The following is a 21,337-nucleotide window of genomic DNA, read 5'->3' on the forward strand; positions in this document are numbered from 1 at the left end:
GCAAACTCTCAAAAACTCAAAGTTAGTTGGTCTACTTTTTTGTAACTGATTGAGAGTAAGTACTCAAAAACATAGCAAAAGTTTGAAGACTCAGTGCCATGAACTACATCACATCATGGCTACTTTTACGATCCATCAAATTCCCCAGTCAATATGAGTGATCGTTCTAAAATAGAGAGCACTCATAATGCCTTCCACTGCCATTAATTACATCACTGAAAAAAAGTTACGGGCTATATAGACATACCGTCCGTTCCGGGCTCAGAGGCCGAAAGTTCCGGGTGCTGGAGCCGTAACTTCGATTGCTCCGGCTGCTACGCCCTGAACTTTCGGCATCTGAGCCCGGAACGCGGACGGTATGTCTAAATAGCCCGTAAGAACGGCTTCCACGGTCGGAGTTTTTTGTCAGTGAAAAATGAGCTTTCAGACGCAGCGTCTTCGGCAGTGCAAAATAATGTCGCAAGAAATTAGCAATCGCCGGCGACATGCAAGCCATTAGTGATGAATAGATACGCATAAGATTCAGGAAGAAAAGAACAAAAAGAGAGTCCTGATTATTTTGCCATGAGTGAAAAAAGGGCGCATTTTCCTTCGAAACAACACGGTACAAAATGGCACATTCGCGAGAGCTTGCAGCGAAAGCAGTGTCCTCCGTTCGGTTTTCTTCGGATAGGCAACTAAACTGACTGCGTTGCAAAGCTTAGAGTATCTTGGAAAAATGAAGGCGCTCCGATCGCACATCGTGTTATTAAATGACATCCCCAACCACAACCAAACCTTCATTATGCCATACATTGTGATTCGTTGAAACAGTACGCACTGCCGGCGATTTCTGATTGGTGTGACACAAATAATAGCTCAGAAATCGTTTAGCTATGAAGAGGAGAATGTGTTTCAAATCCAATAAGAGGTCGATTTCCAAGCATCACAGCGACCACTAGGCCATTCCGCACGGATTGGCATCGATTTCGGGTCCGGTGCACTGGATCCCGGAGCCGAAATCAAGATCAAACCTAAACCGGGAACCCGCAATGTGGGGAAACGAAAGCATGCAGTTCGCCGGGTCAGTCGCGCCGCACTACGCCGGTAAAAAAGTTTGGCTCAGGATCAAACACTGCACTTATTTCGGTTTCTTCCACCCTTGCCGCCCCGCCCGCAAAGGCACCTCTCGCCCTCTCGGAAAACACCCATTTCCCGCACTATTTGGCAACCGCGCTCGAGACAGATAATCAACGCCCAGAGACAGATTCACACCGCGCTGCCGTAACGGCCCTGACGTCATCGAATTCTGCACGGAAGCCGTTGCACGGGTGGACGGAGCTGGCAACCGCGGGTTAAAATTAACTCCGTACTGAGTGCAAATAATACCCCGAAAAAAAAGGGAAAACACGCACACTGACTCAGCTCTCACTCACACGCGGACATTCGCATGCGGCTATAACACGCGTGTGGACACCTTCCCGGCCCGGCGCGGCAAAACGTGATCTAATTTTGCCCCGTGTCTCTGTGCAGGGAATCAATTTTAGAGCGGGCTTGACGACACGTCGGAAGATTTTCCGTCGAGGCGCAGTGAAAGAAAAGTTACGGATCATACAGACATACCGACCGTTCGGGACTCAGAGGTCGAAAAGTTCCGGGTGCTGGAGCCGTAGCTTCGATTACTCCGGGTGCTGTGCCCGGAACTTCCGGCCTCTGAGCCCGGAATGCGCACGGTATGTCTATAGAGCTCGTAAGTACGGCTTCCAGGGCGAGAGTTTTTTCCAGAGCTATGTCATCTTTTAAAAAGGGACGACTCGTTTAGGGTCTGATTCGATGACATAGCTGCATTCCAAGGAAATCAGTTTCTTTTTATTTAGGTAAAACGAGTAAACCTTAACAAGGGTGCCGAGAGTTCTTGGGGGCAAATATTGTTTGCGGCAGCAGTCTCAAAATGTCCCTCACGGAAAATTCATCAATCTGCAAAAAGATCAGTACGCGTAGAACCGAAAAATTAAAAAAAAAATCTGCGTTCTTTCTTGTTTTCCCTCTCATTTCTTACGAAAAAAAGGGTTTGTTCCTATTGCAAAATTTCCTCACAAGCGAAAATCCCTGAGTTTTTCGTGCATTCGAGTCCTAAGTATTGTTAAATCATGGAGAGAACAAGTTTTCGGGAGGGACCCAGCCGGACCTTCCTTGAAAAAGTGCCCCCCCCCCCCCCCCCAAATAATGTCTACTTCCGCTAGGGTAAGAAAACTGGACGAGTCACGCAGAGTTGCTTCAGAATTTAAAAGATGAACTTCTCTGAAATCCAAACAAATTTTGGTAAAACTCTTCAACATTTGAAGACACGTGGCATGGTTAAAAAACACATTATCTAAATAGTTTCCACGCGACATTTCTTGTTCGAAACATCAAACATAGTTCAGAGAGTAGATAAAGAGATGAATTGATAATTTCCTTCGAGATCTTACGTCATTTTTCCTGACATCTCCCGCACTGAAAAAAAAATTTACGGGCTTTAAAGACATACCGTCCGTTCCGGGCTCAGAGTCCAAAAGTTCCCGGTGCTGGAGCATAGCTTCGATTGCTCCGCTGCTACGCCCGGAACTTACGGCTTCTGAACCCGGAACGCGGACGGTATGTCTATGTAGCCCGTAAGTACGGCTTCCACGCCCGGAGTTTTTTTTATCAGTGAGGTTTTCCCAAAATGTGGCAACCCTGAAAAGGATAAAAACCGGGGAAATTCGCTGGGGCGCCCGTGTCGTCCCGACGGGCCTCTTCCCACTTAAAGCGACCCGTCCCGAATCGAGGCGGGATAAATCGAGACGTTTAGAACAACCACGAAGATAAACAGTCTCTCGGCGAGGCGACAAGGTGAAGTCAATCAAGGAGCGGACGAAAGCTCCGCCCGTCCCGTCAAGACCCGCGTATGTTCAACGGCGGTCCGAGCGCACTTGCGTGGTTTTTCCTGGGCGCGGCGAGCAATCAAGCTGACGCGACGCCGCGCAAGAAAGCTCGGAAGAACGATTTTTACTTTGATTGACAAGAGACGAGACGGCTCCGAGACGGTCATTTTTGAATCGTATCGTTCTCTTTCGGTGTGGACGCACTTTCATTCTACCGTGATGAGGAAAAACACCGTATAAGCATTCGAATGTTGCCAAATTGCCTCTCAGAAAATATTAATTTCTGAAGACAGTTATGCATATTTTTCCTCGAGATTTTCAGAGACTTTAGATCAAATCACGAACAAAATTCTTCAAAAAATTGGAGGACAAAAGTTTACAAATATGTCCGAAAATTCGAGATTTCTCGACGGAGATTTGGCAACGCCTGAAAGCTCATACGGCGTTCTTCCTTAGCACGGCAGCATTATGGTACGAGGTAGCTCGGGCGTCTAATTTGGTCGCTTCTCGACGCTGAGGATGATTTCTGGCCGACGCGTAATGTCTCAAAGAAAGTTGCGCTCAGGCTTGTTCTTTTTAGGTATACGCTATTAAATCTTACGTCACACGGATATCTAATACACGGTAGGTATCGATTAATTGTACAGAAGAGGCTTAACTACGGCGAACGTTGCCTAATTGCTTCTCATATTTCCTTTTTTTAAAGAGGAAAACGAAGCAACATTCTGACTCGAACTTTTGAAAGAATTCATCAGCCGTGCAAAACTTATAAAAAACGTTATCACCATGTCATGTCTCACAAACGGACCGGGTTTAGCAGAAAGGAACTAAGCCACATCAGCTGTTGCCAAACTCAACTGGACGATTTAATTTTTTACAAGAAAACTTTCGTGCGGCTTCCTTTGAAAATTTCAAGAAATTTGCTTCGTGCTATGCAGAAAATTCACTCGAATTTGCACAAAAAAACGCACAACCGTTTTCATGTAAAAAAGAAAATTTCCCGATTAAATTGGCAATACCTGACGTGGTATGGTTCCTTTCTTCTTAACGCGGTCCATTTTAGACGTACATTTGAATTTGAGAAGCCAAAATTCAATGTTGTCAAATTGCAGGAATTACCACTGCTAAAGGGAAACGCCGTATGCCCAAAATCGCGGTACCAAATTTCCTTTCATGAAAAAAGACTTCCGTGGTAAAATTATGAATATTTTTCTTCCAATTTTTAAGAAAATTTAGTTCGTAATATCACCAAAAGATCCTGAATTTCAAGGAAGAATATTCATATCTTTACTAAAAAATAAACGTTATATCGGAGGAAATTTGGCAACTCAAGAATGTTCATACGGCGTTTTTCTGAAGCATGGCAGTATTAAGGCAAGTCTGCTGGATGAGACAACAACCTACGACAAATCAGAAATTCCATGCAATATTAACTTCAGTGATATTTAATTTCTCCAATCAGCTCGTCAAGTCAGTAAGACCCCAATAGAGATCACAGAAGAAGTTGAAACAGTCCACGAAAGTCATTTATCGCGAATTTGCAGCGTTTCTTTCCCCTTTTTTTTTTATTTTCCAGACACAGGATTGTCTGTAGGTTGCAAAATTTTTTCATCCTTACATTATAGTATCAGTTCCCTGCTATAACTAGGATTGGATAGTTGGAAACTACAGAAAACCCAAACCTGTTGTCCCGCAAAAGTAGCTGCATTGTGACCGAGAGAATATTATCGAGGGTAATATTGCTAGGGACAATAATAAAGCAGTGTTGTCACAAAATTATTTTAGCACCTGATTGCAATAGATAACATGTCGAAAAAGATTGTTAAATTATTTTTGGCAATATTTTTGAAACATTGCAAAGAGAGGCTTTGAAAAACACATTAAAAGCATTGATGAAAAAACATGGGGATAAATGATTTAGAGCCCTAATTGACCCATTTTGATAATTAAATTACCATTTTCAGGACCTATAATGCAGATCAAAATCAAGTAGTAAAACAATCTCTTGGAAATGAATAGCACCAATCCAAAAGCATGCACTACTGATAAAAAACAAGGGGCTGGTTAAGGCTACTGTGAATTGTAAATAAGTAAGCCACAAGAATAAAAATTTGGAACATTTTGATCTTGCACCTAGGTCTGAGAAATTTAATTAGAGTTCTCTAATAGAAACCTAATTGAATTTGAGATATCATGCGATTTTCTTAGAGGGTGAGCCGATTACCTATCATTTCTATTCATTGTACTTTACTTAGTTGCAAATTGAAGGGAGTTAAATTGAATTACAGAGTTATGAAAGTCAGTCAGTCAGTTCAAAACGAAAGTTCACCCATACCCTTGACCAAGTATGAACGCCCGGTACATTTGAGAATGTTCCTTTCTGGCAAATTAGTACGATGGGTATAGTTTTGCACAGAATTAAAAAAAAAAGACTGAAGGCCCCCTCTTACACTTTCATCCTCTCTGGATAAATAGTTAAAAACTGCATTCAAAGTTTCCTATTTCCTCTAATATTTAAAAGGCACCCTATGACCCCTACACTCAACCCTTGGCAAAAAATGAGTGAACAAGTAGTCAAAATACTTTAAAAAATAAAGAATGATTAAAAAAATAATATATATTATTGGAGGCAAATGTCACCTCATTCTGTGACAACTGTTAGTAACCAGAAAAGTGAAATAATTAAGAGACTGCACAGCAATTGCATATCTAATCTTGGTCTAATTATGAAAGGTTAGCTAAGTGTCACAAAATAATATCAATGTCATTCATTCTTTATGCTGACATAGTAAGTGACAGGAGAAAATAATAGTATAAAAATTGATAAGATAACAGTTCCAGACAGAAAGGTCATTGCTTTATCCCTCAGAAAACAACAAAAACAAAACATTCTCATACCGGTTCATTCATTTTCCACACTCGCTCGTGAATGCAGGGCGGTTCACACTTGCTGTATTTCCTCTCACTTTTCCCCCATGGAACCAACTTTGCTCCGCTTCAACTAGGATTCTTATATTGAATGGCAGTACTAATGATACTGATCTAAGATGAGCGGTGAAGCTGTTGATTAATAATTAAAGTACCTCACCAATGAAGGCAGATATTTTCTTAGACAGATTACACATTATATCCGCTGGGTTTGGGTGATAAGGTTGCTAAAATCTTTTTGACGGTAGGTGGATTATAGTTTCTTACGATCAGACATAAATAACACCTGCTCCGAAGATTTATTAGAGTAAAATCACTGACCAGTTGTATGGATCAGTATGAATAAGAAGAGTCTGGAATTAGAGTACGGCTAGATGTTTGAAAAACTTGAAATATTCAAATTATTCAGGTATCTAAGTGAACGAGAGTTGTGGGTTGAGACCATATCAATTAGGATAGAGGGTACCGAAAATTTTGACTTGCTCAGAAGAGTTTTCCCTACTGCAAAATTAATCCTAGTGAGTGAGATTCTGTTGTCAATAAAAAATGATGGAAATATTGACACATGATAAGAGGAGAATAACCTACAAAATTTCTCAACTAGGGATCACTGCCCTCCATCTCTTGCTACTACGATTCAACGACAGTAAACACTTATGTCAGTGCACAGCAACCTTAAAAGTGACAGATTGAACTGAATATTTGATGGAAAATGTTAAAAAGAAGTGATAATTAGGAAAAAAGCGACTATAATTTGGTCCCTCAAAGCTAAGATGCTGAGCAGGGAGGACCTCTCATAGAATTGAAATAACAACTTACTTCGGGCAGTTGCCACCAAAAAGTTAGTATCAAAAGAAGAAACACTTCAAAAGCTATCAATTAAGTAATTTACCTTTTCTTTTGCCCGGCCAGCGTGTTTAGAAACGGATTTAGCGATTAAAGCACCTTTACTTTCAGCCATCTTCGGATCACCCAAACACAAAAACTGGTTCATTATACATGTTCCGGTACACACCTTATCAAGAAGGAACGGTTCGCGAGACTGAACTGGTGATAACAGGCAAGGAACATGAATGAAACATTTCCCCCCTACTTTTTGAATTCCCTACTACTCACTCTCATGGGACTTCATTTCATTATTTACCGGAGAAAATAATTTAGGTGGGCGACGGAAGAGTGTCATGCAACACCTGTTTGCACGTTAGGATTCAAAGGTGTTAATTGCTCATTGAGCTCTTCATGAATTTGATCGGTGCTGGAATATTTAAGCCCGCAGGCACAGGGACAAAGCGAAGATCTTCAGCCTCATTGTTGCAATTTTATATCTTCTGTTGCTCCATCTCCTTCAAAAAAAATTTAGAGGGTCCATACTCATTATGAAAATTCATGCAAAAAGCAGAAGTACCATCCTGAAAACTATAGCTGGATTTTTTTGGTACGTTGAAAAAATGTCTCATGGCCCCTTGAAGTTGGAAGTTTTGGTTTAAAACTATTTTTCTCCTTTTTTTTGCTGATAGTTAGCCTTCTTCACCCACTTTTGAACTTTAAGTTTTTACTGGTGTACCTAAAGTTCTCATGACTAAGTATACTCATTTCATAGGAAACATATTGCGTATTTAAAACGAAAAAATTTTTCAACAAAAATTGGGAGAAAAATTCATTCATTACTTTTCAAGGTTTTAAGTAGAAAGCCACTTTATAGCATAATTCAAAAACTGACGAAAAGATTTTGACAAATTTTCTTCAAAATGGGTAGGTACGCAATTTTCTGTTTTGATTAAATTATGTGGGAAACTTTTCACCTCTCTCTCAAAATCTATAAAATTTCTTCCACAATTATTAGAAATTAGTTCAACAAAAGTTTCAAAGCCTCAAAATTTGAATAACAAGTTGCAACTGGATTGCACTGATGCTTTTTCGACCAAATATATATATCTTCTGAATTTTCTGTTCTAAAGGTACAATTTTAATTCCCTTTTCAATGCATGTTCAGAGAGATGGGAAAAATAAAAAAATAAAATCGATTTGAAAGAATAATGATTGGGTATTTATTAATTATAAATGAACTTAAGAAAACAGGCTATATCAGCCTGAAATCAAGACAATTTCAAAAATATATGTTTAAAAATTAAATCGAATTATGGCAGTTGGTGAAAAATAACATTTGATAATAAAACAAATAAACATGATGATGATTATGAAATCTATACAGGTAGTATGAAAAGGAGAGACCTGTCAAAAATAAAAATTCAGGATCCTTAACAATTTCCCGACTCAAAAATGAGTCATCTTGACTTCAGTAACACTTTCTTACCGTACAAAATACTATAGTAAAAAGAATTATTTTCTTCATTTTCACAGAAAGGAAAATAATTTTAACTTCAAAAGTCGGAAATAAAATTAGAATAAACCCTGAGGCCTACACAGAATTTAGGTGATTTTTCAAGGAGAGAATTTGAAAAAACAAATTTTTCCTACAAAAGGAAAGTTCAAGATGTCATTCCACAAAAAAAAAATTAAAAAGAAAAAAAAAAGTAATAAAATACAAAATTGATGACATCATTTTTCACTTTTTCTCTATAATCATGAGACAGACTAAAAATCATGCAGCTCTATTACATACACAAAACTTAGGATTATTCGGATTTGGTGGCCAAAACGCAGACTCAGGAAGCGTAGCATTTATTGTTAAAAGTGTAAGGACACCGTACCATAGTTTAGGCAGTGGTGTAGAAAACGTGCCAAGAAAGCACTGATACTACTTGAGGCAAATTTATGACTTGCAAAGAAGTTGGACGATTTGATAAGTTTTTTATGAAATTTTGTCGGTTGAGCACAAGCTCAGCATGGAACAGGGTAGGTCTCAGCTGTAGCATACAAATGTAAATGCTGTGAAAAGCATACTGAAAGTCCGATTGTTGAAATTTTTGGTTTGCCGACTGGACTTAACAAGACTACGGAGGAATTTAGTCATATGATTCGTCGATTTTCTCAGTTGGTTGGAATTGATGACAGACTATCAGCAATTCAAGAAATGACTTAAGCTTGTTGTCGATTCCACAGGACATAGGGACAACAAAAAGAACAACCCTACAAAGCCGACGAATAACGTAACTCCAATCCTCCTTAGTCTTGTCTTGTCCCAGCAATTGACACATAATTTTTAACAATTGAGCTGCTGGTCTGAACTAGGAAATCTATGACTTTGAGGCAACATCAATATTACTGCTGGCATTGTATAAGATAATTGATAACAATACCTTTTTACTTTTTCACTCTCGATATTACCCACCTCAACACCTAAATCACTGCTTAAATGCTTACTTTGATGTTTTTTACACTTGAACGTATTAACCTAGTGAGCAGCCTGTTTGACGGTCATTTGAAATTTTAGACTTTAAAAATTAGTTTTTTCTTTAATGAAAAAAAAAAAAAAAAAATTGCCTCTAAAAAGGGATTACATATATTGTGAAAAATTTCATGGTTTAAATTTTCTAGGAATTCTAGGACTTAGATTACTATCTAAATACACACTTATTAATAGATATAAGGTACTATATCTATATTATTATCACAGCCTTGGCAAATTATTTACATCTTTTTGATGCTTTAATTTCCTTTGAGAGGAGAGCTTGTGTATTCACATCACACAGATCGAGATAGATTTTGTTGCAAACTTTTCAGTTGATTGTTTGTTTGGAGCAGAAGCTGTTTGTACATTTGCACCTCTTTTTCTTTGCTTATCAGTTGCTGCCGATAGAGTTTCACAAGTGCTTGGGATGCGCTCAGCTGTTTCACAACTTCATCAAAATCTGACTCGTCGATTCTGCAAGAATTTTCTGCCTCATTCACATTGAAAGTATTCAATGCCTCTTTGAGTTCAGCCTCACTATCAGAAAATTTACCCTGAAACAAAATTTGATGAGAGATTAGACTATTATGAATAAATCACTTTTATTGAAATCAGGATTTTACATTATGCACTGAGAAGACTTTTGATGGGTGCAATCGCAGGACATCAAATTGACTTAATCCCGGAAATTTCTACAATACTCTTGACCCATTGACTTAAACCGATGGCTCCCAGCCGTCCGCGCTGCGCTGGGCCAGATCTGAAAAGACGGCTCAGAGCCGTCCGTCGATTGTTTGCGTTATTTCGGCGATTTTCCGGAAGATTGCGTTCTCATCAATGTTTATATGAGTAGTGTAGTCACCCTATGACTTATTGTGTACAGTAATTTCTTATTTTGTTACGGTATTTTTATATTACTGTGCGTTTTGCTCATGAAATAACCTCAAAATTTTCTGATTTTCGCTGATTTTGCGATTTTCGCGACTTTGACAGCTATAAACCACAATAAAAAAATCGTTATGTCAAAGTTTTCACCATTTTTCTCAAACTTTGTATTGTGAATGCTTATTGTGTCAATTTTCACCCTTAGAGAAATAATTTTTGGTCTATTTTGAAGTGTTCAAAGTTACTGATTTTCGCCAAATTAAATCGTAGTTCCTGGCCCGGCAGGGTCAAATTAAATCATAAGTCAATGGGTTAAAACCAAGTTTCCCTACAGAACAAAAGCTGGTGTCAAAGCCATCACAAGGCCCATCAATTCGCAAAACTCCTTAAAATCAAGCAGTTTAGCTGACTTTACCACAGCACCTGCCAATCTGAAAGTTGTGAAACACTTATGCAGTTATGTTAGACTTTCTCTAGGAAAGCATTGATTAATGCGGCAATTTCTACAACCAAGTTTCTAAAAGATGCAGACACAATTTGGCTAAAATTGCAAAACAATATGCTACGACCAATGATGACAAGGAAGATAAAAACAACTTTCGGCTGAACGTACAGTTCCTTTTCCAAAAGATGTTGAAAAGCTTAGTGCATTGAAGTTATCATTATTTAGACGGGGGAATAAACTTTCCTAAGGCGCAAAATCATACAGCTTTTAGTAGAGGCACATCTTCACACAGCACTTTACTCTGCTGATATGATGATCATATGATTCAGTGGAGGGTGCTTGCTTACTATCTCCAATGTTGCCTGTGCTGAGCGTTACTTGGGTAACCTTGAATCAAAGTTAGTACTCGCATCACCAAAAATGGACTATCCGCTTATCCAGATTGTTTATAATTATTTGTGATTAAATGGGCCATGCCATTGCTGTCATTCTGTTTTTTCTGGAATTTTAGCCATTTTTTAAAAGTTTTATTGATATAATCAGCATTTTGGTACTCTGCTCTTTCGATTTTCAAAATTTTGGCAATATTATGTTGGTACGTTTTCAAGAAATTTACCTTTAAAATCCGCTAAAATCCCCCCAATTATTCGCTTATAGACGTATTTCCATACGCTTCAGCTTCAAATGGCGTGACCAATCAGAAAATGGATAGTCCATTTCTTGACTGATCGATTGCTTCTCCGCGTAAGACAGAAGTGTGAGCGCCTACTTTGATTCGAGGTTACCCTAAACACTACTAGACCCAAAACGCGCAACGTGAAAAATCCTTTCTGTTGTAATATACTGCAATTTTTAGATGCATCAGATCATTCTTTGTATGAAAAATCTTAAGATCACTTGGGTCATCTGAACTCTAATCAAGTCAATAATCAGTTTAAGACTTGATCTAACTTTTGAGTTAAGTCATGTTTGCAGGACTCGACTTGGTTTAATTTAAAATATGAGTACTTGCACAGTTCTATGAAAACGCTTCAAATTTAGAAGAAAACAATAAATATAATGTGTCAATAAGTGAAGGAACATACCGGTGATTTAGGAGCAGATCGAAGTAAGATCTTGTTGTTTTTCTTTAATTCTCGGAGTTGATCAGCTCTAATTTTTATAATTCTTTTTCCTTCCAGGTTTTTATTTTTTAGGTGTAATGAATTGACGTGTACTATTTCTTTAGACTGGGATTGATTTTTTTTAAGAGATACTTCTGGACTGGTCGCTGGAGATTCTGGGGCTCGTCCAGAATTGTTGAGCAAGGAAGAAGGCGACAGCGCCGGAATTTCAACAGCTTTCAATGCCATTTTTCCAGCCTCTGGAAACAATAAGCAGAATCGAAATTTGAATAAGAAGAGGATGACATTAATGCACCTAATATTCTACATACAATGTATGCTGCAACATGCTAACAACTCCAATGTCTCTTGCACGTATTTCTACCAACACCATACGTTTACTGGGATGACTATCTTTGTACGTCATGACGGTACGTCTGCTGACAATTTTAACAGTACTGAGCAATTTTTTCACAAAAATTGCAGGTCAGCTGCGTAAGATTTCAAAAATTGCATTCACTGCTGCAGAGCTTGAGGTATGCTTACAATGTTTATTGGGGCTGTCAGAGTTTTGCACCAGTATTTTCGGCTTGACCATTCAAAACTATAGGATCAGCATAAGCGGATCGCATCAATATATGATAATAGATGGTAGCCCTAGATCTCATTATTGGTATAGTTTGGTTTGCAATTAATTGCTGAATGAAGTTTTAGAGGAACCGAAGTCAGCAAACAATACTTCAGTCAGTTTGGACTAATGATGTAGGAGGCTAGCATCGATATTGATGAGACAATGTTACTTAGAAAATGTTTTATGAAGCTTGGTTTTTTGCTTTCACAGTGTAGGATACTATTCAAAGTATTAACCACAGTGGAAAATAAAAAAAATAAATTGCCATATTCTAAAAGCAATTTTTTCTAGATTTTAGAGTTATTTCAATGATTTTCTAGCACCTTTTCTAGGTTTACCATATTTTTCCTAACTGTCACCACCCTTTGTATTGGCCCCTAAAATGCCCTTTGAGAGTGAATGCTACATAGGGGAGAAATGAAATATTTACCTGTTAAACACACAGTTTGTCCATTTTTGACAGCAGATGCCACAACTGTAGAATCGTCATTCGGTAGCATTTTTATTCCGTGATTTTCCAATATTCGCAAGGTACGGGCTTGCCTCTCAGCTTCGCTTGGTGAAAGACTACCAGAATCTAAAAGACAAAGAGAAATGGTCAAAAGTTTTTCACAGCACAGAAAAATTACTTTTGTTTCCCAATGCCTATAGTTAACAGGTTAGGTTGCAAGAAAATAATTATCAGGAATTTTAGCAGATTTCATCATTATAATAATTATATTAATCATCAAATATGGATAAAAAAAATAATGCAGAAAAAGCATTGTTGGACAAAATTGGTGACAGTAATATTCCGAACCACACAGAGCCGAATTTAGGTTTTTGCAGCCTGGTGCCAAAAAAATGTTACCCCCCCCCCCCTCCCGCTCCGATGTAAACAGTGTAATATGTTGCGCGTAATATGATGCGCACAAAAGTATAAGTTTTATAGACACAGTAAAAATGTAATCTCATTCTACGATAGTGAGATGGAAGTCCACAGTTGTGCAGAAAAGTGTTGCAAACAAATATTTTAGTCAGTTATGTATGTATTCAGTATTTATGCAGCGTCCACTGCCATTTACTTATACAGATTCAAGTTTTTATGCAAAATTTCCAGGGTGATCTCCGCCAGCAAGGCTATCTTTAGGGATTTAACATGTGTGCAGCATTAAGTATAAACATTAGTAGACATAACAATAATAGAAGCCATGATGACTTAAACTGCCACATTTGGTTGGCGTCCCTTCTTTTTCGGCACAAAAGTCTGATTTTTGGATGTATTTTTCTCTCAATGTCTGGTGAATCTGAAACTCTTGCAAGCGCTTTTATAGGAAAATTTCATACTTTGATAGAAATAACTTATACTTGTATGTGAAATAAGCTCTTTCTTCGAGTTTGCTTTGTTTAGGAGAAAAAAAAAAACAACTAAACTCTAGGATAAAACTTTCAATACCTATGTACAAGACAGTGGTTTATATGAGAGCTGGTAAACATTCAAATTAAAACTAAAGAGAAACACAGCTTCAAACAAGTCCAATTTAGAAATACCTTGGAAAAATGGTAACGCTTTGTCTATTGCATCATCTTCTGCTGCTGCTTCTTGTACTTTCCGTTTTGCTGGAGGGCCATCAGTTGGTTTCGATTTTCTTTTTTGTTTTCGGTTCACAGGAGCAGAACGCGGATGTTCTGAGTGTTCTTTAACAACCAAAAAATAGAATATAGTAAACATACGAAATTTTAATAAACAGGTGATGGGTAAAAGTCAAATTAAATTTGACAAAATAACACAAATAAAAGTTTAGACGTAGGATGACTTATTCACTTTTTCTATCAGCTAGTTTGACATCGTTTATTCGTTAAGGGAGCAACTCCAGAAACAGTAGCCGATATGTTCCACATGCTGGTTCCTCCCAGATAAATTACGAAAGATAATGGGGAAGATCGATCTTCTAATCAGAGAATGAATCAAACAACTGAACAATCCTCAAAGTTTCGCGTGCTGATCTTGAGGATATATGAACATCTATTCAGACATTGCCACTTCTGCTAAGCATGATGATGATGAAATCGATGGCCAAAAAGCAATACAACGTATCTCCATTGTGGTCTTTCAAAATTTTCGTTCTTGTTTTTTTTTCTCAAAGAGAAACAAACCTACTTTACGGCTTGAAATTTAGACAGAATATTCTGCCAACAATGAAGAAAAATCAAGGTACTCAGTTCTCAAGAGATTACGCTGACTAGTTTTCCACAGAAAAAAAAAAGCATGACAGGAAGTCTGCCACACATAAAACGTAGATACATGGTTTTCCACTTTTGTCATCGAAATCATCACTAATATCAAACAACAAAAATGATAACACAAACAGGGATGAAAACCCAAAAATTGTCCCCTAACAGGTAAGCAAGCCTTGGAACCTGCTCACTAGTTGGGCTTATTATTCCTGTTTCACAATGTCAATATTTCAACAAATACTTCTTCTCACAAAGAGCCGTATGCAAAAACGACATTTTTCGCCCCCCCACTAAAACTTATTCAAACTTCGTCTATCAGTTACTAATACTAGAGCGCTTCTTTCCCCAAATTTTCAAACCCCCAAAAAATTTTGGGGGGGCGCTAGGGGGGGTGGAAGTCAAAACCTGTGACCCTCGATATCTTTCGAACGAAACAAGATATTGAGGCCCGGTTTGGACGAAAAATCGTCTAAAATTGCATACCTTAAGATTCTAAAGGTCAAAATATCAAAATTAAATTTTTAACTTAACTTTTGTGCTTTTTTTCAGTTTTTGAGGAAAAACAATTTCTTTTAAACAGATTAAACTGAAATTTCACATAAAAAATGTGAACCAAAACCAGTTTTTTAAATTGTTCGTCTTTTTCCGCATCCAACGAGTGGTCGTAAAACCTGGGGAACCGAACGGTTCCGGAGTTATGATCGATTGAAGTTTCCGCTCAACGCGCGCCGACCGATTTTTGCGCGCAAAAAAGTCGGATTTGACTGTTATTAAATCAGATTTAATGTTCAAACTGAGCAAAATGCATTATTAGGGACTCTTGAGGGTCGCTGAGTCCAGAAATTACAGATACTTCCAAAAAATTCACGTTTTTAAAATTACAGCTCCGTAGCGCTATTTTAGAGGCCCACTGAGCGGCCGGTCGGCCGCTCAGTGGTCCTGTACGGAGCTGTAATTTTAAAAACGTGAATTTTTTGGAAGTATCTGTAATTTCTGGACTCAGCGACCCTCAAGAGTCCCTAATAATGCATTTTGCTCAGTTTGAACATTAAATCTGATTTAATAACAGTCAAATCCGACTTTTTTGCGCGCAAAAATCGGTCGGCGCGCGTTGAGCAGAAACTTCAATCGATCATAACTCCGGAACCGTTCAGTTCCCCAGGTTATACGACCACTCGTTGGATGCGGAAAAAGACGAACAATTTAAAAAACTGGTTTTGGTTCAAATCAAAAAATGTGAAATTTCAGTTTAATCTGTTTAAAAGAAATTGTTTTTCCTCAAAAACTGAAAAAAGCACATAAGTTAAGATAAAAATTTAATTTTGATATTTTGACCTTTAGAATCTTAAAGTATGCAATTTTAGACGATTTTTCGTCCAAACCGGGCCTCAATATCTTGTTTCGTTCGAAAGATATCGAGGGTCACAGGTTTTGACTTCCACCCCCCCTAGCGCCCCCCCAAAATTTTTTGGGGGTTTGAAAATTTGGAGAAAGAAGCGCTCTAGTATTAGTAACTGATAGACGAAGTTTGAATAAGTTTTAGTGGGGGGGCGAAAAATGTCGTTTTTGCATACGGCTCTTTAAGCAATGGCAAGCAAAATGAAGAACTTCTATTTTAGGCTAAACAGACGAAAATCAATCACTTCTGCTCATCGTAAACACAGAAGTTTCCGTGTTGAACTTTTCCCATTAGAATTCGGTCTCTCATGTTTTTTCTTTTTTAGCCATTTGTGTGCCAGTTCCACCTCTGAATTGGATGAATCTTCCAATCCTTTGAGATCCGGGACAGAGATGGAGCACTGTCCGACAAAATTCATTCATATGTCTTCAGAACCTACATAGACACACCAAAAATTTGAGGTTCATAAATTTCAAATACATACCATCATCCTCTTCATCAGAGTGAGAGCTTTTTATTTCCACGTCCTTTGATGTTTCGTCTGATTCCGCATTCTTTGGTGAATCCTTCAACTCTTGTTTGAGTTCTTTGGTTGAGTGATTCTGCATCAATAGAAAAAGAAGAAATATAGTAAAAATGATACATTTTTCACATTTTCAATGATGTGCTCTGTACATGGAAAGAAAACAAAGTACTCAGGGGAAAATAATGAGAGGAAAATTTCGCTGGACAGAGTATTGAAATGGCAAAATACAGCCAGCATAAATATAACAATACAGCGCAGAGCACCAAAAATGTGGGAGACACCGAACAGGATAGCAAACATGTTTCTTACTATTAAATTGGTCAACTGCACAGAATCGTCAACCCCACTTACCTACTCTCATTAAATAATCATGTGTAACTACTGGCAAAACATTGCTGCTAAAGTAATCCAGCAATCTGTGTACTTTAATTTAAATTATTTCTTTTCTTATGACTTGTTCTGGCATATGGTGAGTTTTTCTAAGTTTTTCAAGTTAAATAAAAATGTAGAAAATGTTCTAATTTTTAAATTTCTAGTCAGATTAGACAAAAAGATGCTCAATGAGAATAAAGAAAAACAGGAGGGAGCAAAATTTGTTCCATCAAATTTGAGATTTGTATCTTTACACAGTATGCTCTCCTGAGCGTCAATGTATTTTAATTTTGCAAGCACTAGTTCTGAAGCATTGAGAAAACATACCACAATTAAATTTAAAATGTCTTGATTGCAAACTTCTTCTGCAATTTGTGAAGCTGTTTTTCCAAATTTGTTTACAACATGGATGTCAATTCCATATTCTAGCAGGATTTGAACACACTGGTGATGTTGATTTTGACAGGCCCAATGCAAAGGAGTCATTCCAAGCTGAAAAGTAAAAAGTAGAATTAATACGTTTCATGGATATTAACAGAATTGAAATGAGATAAAGTTGACTTTGAATCTTTCAGTAGAAAAGAGGACTAACGAATGATATGCAACGAGCTGGATTGCTCTTTACTGAAAAGAACATATTTATCAGGTAATAGATAAAAAACAAATACTAATTATTAAGTATTATATAAATATTCGTTTTGAATATTAATCAGCAATAAGCAAATCTTGATTAGGAGTTAGAAAGTGCTATTAGGAAAGGAGTTCCCGCTTTTCTAACTGGAGAAAGTACCTAATGGCCATGCCACACGTATTTATTTTGTTAATCGCCCACAACATGCCGGAAATGCACAGGTTAATCTACATATAATTTGGAGGTAGATCAGTGCAAGTTTGGCACTCATGCCGAAACTATGTTGCAAAAAAGAATTCTTAGATTCAGTCATCTTATTTGCTCATTAGACGGGTTCAACAGTAATCCTTGGGAAGGGGCCTTCCCGAAATTGCATAACGCTAAATTTGCGGTTTTTTGACAGCCCCTCTCCTGGAATGCTCTGTAACGCTGTAATTGACCCCCCCTCCCCCCTATAAAAATTACATCATGCTAGACTCCCCACAATTGGATAAAAAATAATCCAAATATCACCTAACATTTACAGAACGGACTAGTGTTCTTATATGGTGAGGAAAAGTGAAAGTATTTCAGAAAATATTTTCGAAATTCTTCATAACTTCTAAAGACGACGACAAAAAATTCTGCAGAAACTCGAAAGAAAATCACTTAAACTCATCGCGTAACACTTCCCTCTGTACACCCCACCCCCCTGTAATGCTGGCAAAGACTCTCACCACCCCCCCCCCCCCCCCCTTAGAGTGTTATGTGATGTAGGGACGGCCCCTAAGCACAAAGAGGATCCAGAAAAATATCTTACCATATCGATGCAATTTGCTTTAGCTCCTTCTCGGAGAAGCATCTCGACAATATCCTCTCTACCATTAAAAGCAGCAAAATGAAGAGCAGTTCTCTCAGTTTTTGTTCTTGCGTCCCTTGAGATTCCAGCACTGAGTAAATACTCGACAATTTTTTCATGGTTATTCTGACAGGCAAGATGCAACGCATTTGACCCAAGCTGCAAGTAATTAAAGTTTGTATCTATTAAAGATTGTTCTTATAAAACAAGAGGCAAGCACATTGAAGTGTACTGAAAGTACGCTGAGAGCTACTGGCTGAAAAATGTGGGCAAAAATACATTATCGAGATGCCAATGAAAGGTCATCAAGCTCTCAAGTATCAAAGGTAAATAAAATTGATACTTCAATTCTACGTTTACAATGGCCATTAACGTATAGTCCTGGGGCATCATTCTTAACCTGCCATTAAGTGTCAATACTTAAGAATCTTACCATTAAGTAAAATGATCGTATAATGAGAAGTTTTGGTTAACACCTTTTGGAGAATATGGAATGCGGGCTGTTTTTGGCGCATCTCTATAAAGTATTTATGAATTTTTGGCATTCTAGGTTATGACTTGCATTCCATGAGTCTGGGACTGTGATTCTTTGTTCTATAGGTCTATTTCCTGTGCAGACACGTAGCAGTTTCACTTTGAGAGAAGGTAAAAAGAAATAAAATAGGGATGGATGGCATTGTACTAAGAAGTAGAAATTCTATTCTGCATCAATATCGAATTACTTTCATGTTTGGCTTCGAGGCTGTAAAGGTTGTATGGTTGGTCCTGAATGTTTCCACTGTTGTCACAACTTTTATTGTCTGCGTACCTAATGTTTGTATTGAACTTGTTAAATTGAAAACAGGACTCAGGAATTGAACTGAACCAATCGCTTGAATAAAATACTATGATGAAAATTGGTTTCTGAACATGGAAGAATTGACATCTCATAACATAATGTTACAAGGCATAACCATATTTGCGTAAGTACTTAAATAAGGCAGATAGCAGGGCTAACACTCATTTTATAATACAAATAGGAAAATGGCGATAAAATAGACAAATTACTAGTTTGCTGTTCAGGAATACAGAGAAAAAATTATTTCTTACCCAATCATTCACAAATGGGGAGTTCTTTCGATACTGCTCCATGACAATTGCAAGATCTCCATCTCGAGCAGCAAATAGTAGAAGTTTGCCAGCTTCCAAAGCCTAAGAAAAGAATGAAAATTTTTAGAAATTATGGGAGGACTACTAACTTAAAGTTCTATGAAAGTAAAACATTCATAAAAGTGAGCAAAACATTCTGTTTAAGTTTTAATTTTAGGGTTGGACTACCCCTCTTCAAAAAATTAAAATTGAAGCAGAAATTTTGAAACAACATAATGGAGGTACACGGTTTGGGACTTGGGACATCGCCATATAATAGAAATGTAGAATTGAGTGGCAACAATCTTGCACAAAGATATAATTATAAACATCAGTAAGTCCAATCGGAAGAAAAAGTATATATCGACAGCATAAGTCCGCAATCACATATCAACAGTGTAAGTCGGCAATCACATAACTCGGTTTGCGACGTCGCAGACTTCCTGTCATACTTTATTTTTTAAACGGAAAACTACTCAACGGCAATTCTTTAAAACTGTCATGATTTTTCTTCTCTATGCGAAGAAAATTCTGCAAAAACTTCAAGAAATAATGTCAATTTGTTCTCCTTTAAGAAAATGACATGGAGGCGGAGATTTTCAGACACCGCAAACGAGTTATGTGATTGCCGACTTACACCGTCGATATCTCGTTTGCGGTGTCTGAAAATCTCCGCCTTCATGATAATTTTTTGTAGGAGAACAAATTGATATCATTTCTTGAAGTTTATGCAGAATTTTCTTCGCATCAAGAAGAAAAATAACGGCAATTTTGAAGAATTGCGTTAAGTAGTTTTCCGTTTAACAATCAAGTATGCCAGGAAGTCTGCGACATCGCAAACTGAGTTAAGGATTGCCGACTTACACCGTCAATAAGTAGATAGTGGTTTTGCTTTAAAATTGGCCACATTCCAGACAACAATTCTAAGGGTTTAAGTAAAATTTGTGTCAGAATTGAGCTTCCATGGATTCCAACGGACACAGTGGATTGAGTTTGGTTCAATGTAGCAGTAATGCGCGTCGACAGGTACTTCGTAGTACTGTGTCGGAGGGGCTGTCACTTCCGTCTTTTGTGCAAATATATTGAACAAAGAACAATGGAGAATATTATGAAAAACTTCTGCAGATAAAGTTTAACATTTTTAAAGTAACAAAGCTGGAACTGATTCAGGTGACAGTAAAGGTGGTACCTATGTATCTCTTCACTTTCTCCTCGATTCTTCAAGGCAACCTTACTTAACCTGAACAAAGTTGGTTAGTTTTTGGTTGAATGGGTAGAAGATGCTCTTGTCAGAAAGACAGAAAAGTAGTGACATTTATAATGCAAATAGAAGGACTATAATTTTTTTCCTGCACTCAAAGAGCATTGGCGCTTCACCGCAGGAAATGGTTATCCATTTCCACATCCTTTCAACCGAAATCCGCCCGTATGAATACGTAACGCTTCCTGTTTGAGGCGGAAATAGGCGCTTCACGGGAGTAAGAGTTGAGGAACAGATTATGGATTTAGCTCGTACTTACCTCGGATGAGGACATTTTGTGAATTCGCGCTGAATTGTGCTGAAGTAGATCACATAATAATCGTAAAGACTAAAATTTGAAAGTATTTGGGCGATGAACTAACGCGAATCGGGAAGCGAAAGTAAACAAAAGCTAATCACAACAACTGAAGTTGGCATAGGATGTGGATGTGGAGAGAGAGAATCGTTTCCGGTTCTTGATCGTGTTTGCGCCTGCAATGTACTGAGATACTTCCAGAGTTATTACAATTTTTCAATGCGCTATTATAAATAATTTTGATTCCCCTCTCGACAAATTATTTGGAGCTCACACAAATTTTCAATTTTTTACCTTGATATTCCAGTTATTTTTATCAGTTCAAGTGAAAAAATCGTGGTCAAATAAAACAAATTCCGTGCTAATATGCACGAAGCCGAGCCGGCAACCTTGGTTGTTATCAGTTTGTTTCTGTTCTGTTTTGTTTTTTTCTTATCATGA

General features: G+C 37.7%; 2 protein-coding genes across 4 annotated transcripts in view; both read right to left on the reverse strand.

The window, feature by feature from the left end:
• Amph (amphiphysin) overlaps positions 1-6,930 on the reverse strand; it is a 124,487-nt gene extending 117,557 nt beyond the window's left edge. For all 3 annotated transcript variants that reach the window (XM_072299459.1, XM_072299457.1, XM_072299456.1), the window contains exon 1: positions 6,706-6,930. In XM_072299459.1, coding sequence (XP_072155560.1) covers positions 6,706-6,807 — 102 coding nt within the window. In that variant the 5' untranslated portion in view covers positions 6,808-6,930. The remainder of the gene's footprint in view (positions 1-6,705) is intronic.
• A 907-nt stretch (positions 6,931-7,837) lies between these two features.
• LOC109030140 (uncharacterized) lies at positions 7,838-21,179 on the reverse strand. The gene is made up of 9 exons (XM_019040961.2): positions 20,861-21,179; positions 19,302-19,403; positions 18,174-18,371; positions 17,071-17,235; positions 16,330-16,447; positions 13,760-13,906; positions 12,660-12,806; positions 11,581-11,858; positions 7,838-9,719 (listed from the first exon to the last, which is right to left on the reverse strand). The coding sequence occupies exons 1-9, from the start codon at positions 20,873-20,875 to the stop codon at positions 9,459-9,461; spliced, it is 1,431 nt and encodes a 476-aa protein (XP_018896506.2). The 5' UTR covers positions 20,876-21,179; the 3' UTR covers positions 7,838-9,458.
• Between the last annotated feature and the right edge of the window lie 158 nt (positions 21,180-21,337).

Source organism: Bemisia tabaci, chromosome 4, assembly GCF_918797505.1.
Source record: "Bemisia tabaci chromosome 4, PGI_BMITA_v3".
NCBI classification, from domain to species: Eukaryota; Metazoa; Arthropoda; class Insecta; order Hemiptera; family Aleyrodidae; genus Bemisia; species Bemisia tabaci.

What these genes read in the sequence shown, in the direction of transcription:
- LOC109030140 (XM_019040961.2), bottom strand. An exon ending in CTCTGATGAAGAGGATGATG is followed by an intron (nt 13,907 to 16,329) that starts GTATGTATTTGA and finishes TGGTTGTTAAAG; the next exon opens with AACACTCAGAACATCCGCGT. An exon ending in AGCGTTACCATTTTTCCAAG is followed by an intron (nt 12,807 to 13,759) that starts GTATTTCTAAAT and finishes TTTGTCTTTTAG; the next exon opens with ATTCTGGTAGTCTTTCACCA.